Source organism: Oncorhynchus mykiss, chromosome 26 (genome assembly GCF_013265735.2).
Source record: "Oncorhynchus mykiss isolate Arlee chromosome 26, USDA_OmykA_1.1, whole genome shotgun sequence".
In the NCBI taxonomy this organism is placed as follows: domain Eukaryota; kingdom Metazoa; phylum Chordata; class Actinopteri; order Salmoniformes; family Salmonidae; genus Oncorhynchus; species Oncorhynchus mykiss.
In genome coordinates, this window is record NC_048590.1 from 47,619,562 (window position 1) to 47,625,561 (window position 6,000).

General features: G+C 42.8%; 1 protein-coding gene across 1 annotated transcript in view; it reads right to left on the reverse strand.

Annotated features, from left to right (window-relative positions):
• LOC110506200 (neuronal acetylcholine receptor subunit alpha-7) overlaps positions 1 to 4,645 on the reverse strand; it is a 43,255-nt gene extending 38,610 nt beyond the window's left edge. The window contains exon 1 of the mRNA XM_036964207.1: positions 4,432 to 4,645. Coding sequence (XP_036820102.1) covers positions 4,432 to 4,489 — 58 coding nt within the window. The 5' untranslated portion in view covers positions 4,490 to 4,645. The remainder of the gene's footprint in view (positions 1 to 4,431) is intronic.
• Between the last annotated feature and the right edge of the window lie 1,355 nt (positions 4,646 to 6,000).

Here is a 6,000-nt window from a genome sequence, read left to right on the forward strand (position 1 = left end):
CTCGGAGAGCTCAAGGGTTCACTGTCTATTTTGAAATTGTTTCTAAGTTTCTAAGAAAACATCTATGTCCGTCATCAGTTACCCAGGTCGCATACAGAGGCTCTCAGAACTGGAAGATCAGATAAAAGCTTGTTCTTTGTCTCCGGTCTGATTCCCCTCTGGATCGCAGGCCCTCTTCATAATCACATTTCAGTGTTACCATCAGTGGGATAACATCACTGTGTTATTGTGTAAAGATGTATCAGTCATTCATCAGGGTACATTAGTAATATTACTGACGGTAATACAAAGTAGCTTTCTGATGTTTCCCAATACGAAAGGAGGCTGGGGAGCAGAGGACAAAGCATCTCCTGTACTTCTTGATTAAATCTAGGAGACCCACCAATGTCAGTTAGATAGATAAAACAGAGCTGGCCAAGACTATCTCTCTTTCCCCCCTCCCCCCTCTCTCCATCTCTACATCTCACTCTTAATCTCTCGATCTCTCTCCCTCCGAGAATTCAATTAGGAATTGCAAATAGACTAGAGACTCCAGAGCGGAGGTCTTACTAAATGGAGTGCAGACAATTACATTTTTGTATTACTCTTTCCTTTCTTCTATTTCTGCTGCTGAACCTGTTGAGAGGTGAACCTGACGAGAGGTGAACCTGACGAGATGTGGACCTGACGAGAGGTGAACCTGACGAGAGGTGAACCTGACGAGAGGTGAACCTGACGAGATGTGGACCTGACGAGATGTGGACCTGACGAGAGGTGAACCTGACGAGAGGTGGACCTGACGAGAGGTGAACCTGACGAGAGGTGAACCTGACGAGAGGTGAACCTGACGAGAGGTGAACCTGACGAGATGTGGACCTGACGAGAGGTGAACCTGACGAGAGGTGAACCTGACGAGAGGTGAACCTGACGAGATGTGGACCTGACGAGAGGTGAACCTGACGAGAGGTGAACCTGACGAGAGGTGAACCTGACGAGAGGTGAACCTGACGAGAGCTGAACCTGACGAGAGCTGAACCTGACGAGATGTGGACCTGACGAGAGGTGAACCTGACGAGAGGTGAACCTGACGAGAGGTGAACCTGACGAGAGGTGGACCTGACGAGAGGTGAACCTGTTGAGAGGTGAACCTGACGAGAGGTGAACCTGACGAGAGGTGAACCTGACGAGAGGTGAACCTGACGAGAGCTGAACCTGACGAGAGGTGAACCTGACGAGAGGTGAACCTGACGAGAGGTGAACCTGACGAGAGGTGAACCTGACGAGATGTGGACCTGACGAGAGGTGGACCTGACGAGAGGTGAACCTGACGAGAGGTGAACCTGACGAGAGGTGAACCTGACTAGAGGTGGACCTGACGAGAGGTGAACCTGACGAGAGGTGAACCTGACGAGAGGTGAACCTGACGAGAGGTGAACCTGACGAGATGTGGACCTGACGAGAGGTGAACCTGACGAGATGACCTGACGAGAGGTGAACCTGACGAGATGTGGACCTGACGAGAGGTGGACCTGACGAGAGGTGGACCTGACGAGAGGTGGACCTGACGAGAGGTGGACCTGACGAGATGTGGACCTGACGAGAGGTGAACCTGACGAGAGGTGAACCTGACGAGAGGTGAACCTGATGAGATGTGGACCTGCAAGTGAGCATTTCATTGCACTGTGTACTCCATGTATACAATGCATTTGGAGTGTATTCAGACCCCTTCCCTTTTTCCACATTTAGTTACGTTACAGCCGTATTCAGAAATGTATTAAATAATATTTTTCCCTCATCAATCTGCACACAAAACCCCATAATGACAAATCAGGTTTTTAGACATTTTTGCAAAAGTATTACAAATAAAGAACAGAAATACCTTATTTAGATAAGTATTCCGATCCTTTGCTATGAAACTCTAAATGAAGCTCAGGTGCATGCTGTTTCCATTGATCACCCTATATATTGCTTTTTTATAACTTGATAGGAGTCCACCTGTGGTAAATTCAATTGAATGGACATGATTTGGAAAGGCACACACCTGTCTATATAAGGTCCCACAGTCGACAGTGCATGTCAGAGCAAAAACCAAGCCATGAGGGTGAAGGAATTGTCTGTAGAGCTCAGAGACAGAAATGTGTCGAGGCACAGATCTGCTGCATTGAAGGTCCCCAAGAACACAGTGGCCACCATCATTCTTAAATGGAAGAAGTTTGAAACCACCAAGACTATTCCTAGAGCTGGCCGCCCGGCCAAACTGAGCAATCTGGGGATAAGGGGATTGATCAGAGAGGTGACCAAGTAGCAGATGGTTTGACAGAGCTTCAGAGTTCCTCTGTGGAGATGGGAGAACCTTCCAGAAGGACAACCATCTCTGCAGCACTCCACCAATCAGGCCTTTATGGTAGAGAAGCCAGAAGGAAGCCACTCCTCAGTAAAAGGCACATTACAGCCCCCTTGGAGGTTTCCAAAGCCACCTAAAGACTCTCATGAGAAAGAAGATTCTCTGGTCTGATGAAACCAAAATGGAATTCTTTGGCCTGAATGCCAAGCGTTATGTCTGTAGGAAACCTGTCACCATCCCTACGGTGAAGCATGGTGGTGGCAGCATCATGCTGTGGGGTTGTTTTTCAGCGCCTCTGCAAAAGTATTTGAATGTTTTTGAGTGGCCCAGCTAGAGTCTGGACTTGAACCCGATCAAACATCTCTGGAGAGACCTAAAACTAGCTGTGCAGCAATGCACCCCATCCAACCTGACAGAGCTTGAGGGGATCTGCAGAGAAGAATGGGAGAAAATCCCCAAATACAGGTGTGCCAAGCTTACCCAAGAAGACTTGTGGTAGACTTGTGGCTGTAATCGCTGCCGAAGGTGCTTGAACAAAGTACTAAGTAAAGGGTCTTAATACTTATGTAAATGTGATATTTAATTCTAAAAACATGTTTTTGCTTTGTCATTATGGGGTATTGTGTGAGAAAAAAACGAACTATTTAATCAATTTTAGAATAAGGCTGTAACGTAACAAAATGTAGAAAAAGTCAAGGGGTCTGAATACTTTCCGAATGCACTGTATATGTGACTGATAAACAAACATGAACAAGGAAAGACAGATGCTTTCAGAGTAAGCACAGGCAGGAAGGGGAGTGGGTAATACTGTTACTCAGGATGTAATGTCATGACATCTTGTGACAGCTTTGTCTTAAACAAGAGCTTCAAGCCACATGGGAGTGTGACCATCCATGACAATGCAGCACTCAATGGGAAACTTCACCTTGGAAAACAAATGAATATGATGCTTTGCCCATACTGATGTAATATTTGTCACAATGACCATTTCATTGACCGATGACTTAAGATTGTCATTGGTCTTAATCTCCTTATTATTATGTGTGATTATAAATTGAGGTGTATACCATATATAAGTTTAAGTGTATACCATATCTAAGTTGAGGTGTATACCATATCTAAGTTGAAGTGTATACCATATCTAAGTGGAGGTGTATACCATATCTAAGTTGAAGTGTATACCATATCTAAGTTGAAGTATATACCATATCTAAGTTAAGGTGTATATCATATCTAAGTTAAGGTGTATATCATATCTAAAAGTTGAGATGTATATCATATCGAAGTTAAGGTGTATATCATATCTAAGTTGAGGTGTATATCATATCTAAGTTGAGGTGTATACCATATCGAAGTTAAGGTGTATATCACATCTAAGTTGAGATGTATATCATATCGAAGTTGAGGTGTATACCATATATAAGTTGAGGTGCATATCATATCTGTCCAAATAAAGGTTGTTCCTCATAATTTTCTCACAATAGATTGTTGCTTCATTTATTTCTTGAATATGCATATTATGTCCACACCTTGTTATATGGAGTGCATGCTTTCATAACAGTTCTAATGGGGAAAAACGAACTAGGCTTACTAATCATAACTACATGTAAATGCATGGCACGTAAGTCATTGTTCATTCTCTTTGTGCCTGCCAAAGCCATCTGCATAGTGATGTTGCTGATGTAAATACAGCATATATTGTATATGTATACTCATATATATTTCAACATTCAACATGTATATTCTATTTACAAGCTGTCATATGATTTAATAATTTAAAACTTTTTATGTCAGATTTTGAGTAGCAGCCTGAATCAAGCCTGTTGAACAAGTTCTGGGATTCAACATGTGAATAGACAGTAGTAATACATGGATAGATTAGGATCAGGCAGTGGTTGCTAGGATACATGCATTGGAAACAAGTAGTGATGCAGTATGTTCAGCACAGTAACTGTCAAAATGTATCCACTGCTGAATGTATGTACATGTGCACAACTGACGTTGACCAACAACTTGATTTGAAAGCAGCACTGAACACCAATAACACATCTAACGAACATGTAGGACGCACGTAACAATACAATTAAAATACATGCATTACTCCTTACCCTTCAATAGGCAGACAGTGACTGCAATGTAGAGGAGAGCGTTCCATGGACCCATCATTGCGTTCAATAGAAGTGTCTGGCATAGACCCGCTGAACTCCGGATGTATTTTAATTCATACAAATATCAAACATCAATGATCATCCTCCATAGTCTTCCTCACTGAAGTGTGAAGGCTGGAAGAGATGTGAGCAGAGGAGGAGGCAGCAGTGGGACTGGAACCTAGATAAAGCCGCAGCCGCCGCCCCTCCTACTAAATATGTTTGACAAGAGAGAGGTCTGTCTGGTCTCTCGATATGATTGCGCTGCAGTGACATACTTGCTGTTGGCTTTCGCAAAAGTGCAATAAAGTAAACCATTGTCACTATACCGGAGACATTTTTCTACCTTACTAGTTATACAATTTACGCGCGCAGCAATGTTGACGATAGCTACGGTGGCCAAACTTTACGCACAGCACTTTTGCTCGTCAAATGATGCCTACATGTTACTTCAAATGGGGAAATGTAAAAGTAAATGTCCAGGCTATTAAAACATGACATCTGAAGTGTTTCTAAATGTTTTCTGATTTCTTTCAGTAACGCAGTTGATTGGATTTTTCTCTGACAACATATGCTGATGTGGAGGATAATCAGTGCCACTTTGAAAATGAAATGCTAAATTGGAATGTGAAAATGATAAACAGAATTATATTTTCATATTAGTTGGCATTATTTCTGCCACAATAAACTTAATTAAAAATTAAAACTGAAAATGGTTAATTGAAAAATGGAAAATGTAAAGTGAAGTGTTAAATGAAAATGGTAAATGATAAACAGAAAATGGTAAGCAGGTAATGGTACACAGAAAATGACAAATGCAATGTGCAAAGTGAAATGGAAAGTGCCTGTCTTCATTTACCAACTGCCTAATTTAGGATTTTTAAAATGTGTTTAATGTATGCAAATGTCTTCCTGGAGGCATGAACCAGGACAGCAACACAACACCACCATGCACCACCATACATCATAGACATGTTGGGCTCTCTGCTCGTTGATTTTAGACTAGTGTAATGACAGGGTTGGAACCTGCTGTTCTGTACACCAATTAGGAGAGAATAGACCAATTTCAACAATGTTACTGAGTTACAGTTCATATAAGGAAACTAAAATGAATTTATTAGGCACTAATCTATGGATTTCACATGACTGGGCAGGGGCACAGCTATGGGTAGGCCTGGAAGGGCATAGGCCCACCCACTTGGGAGCCAAGCCCACCCACTGGGGAGCCAGGCCCAGTTTTTCCCCACAAAAGGGCTTTATTACAAACAGAAATACTCCTCAGTTTCATCAGCTGTCCGGGTGTATGGTCTCAGATGATCCCATAGGTGAAGAAGCCGGATGTGGAGGTCCTGGGCATACATGGTCTGTGGTTGTGAGGTCGGTTGGACGTACTGCCAAATTCTCTAAATCAATGATGCCTTATGATAGAGAATGTAACATTCAATTCACTGGCAAAAGCTCTGGTGGACATTTCTGCAGTCAGCATGCCAATTGCATGCTCCCTCAAAACTTGAGACATCTGTGGCATTG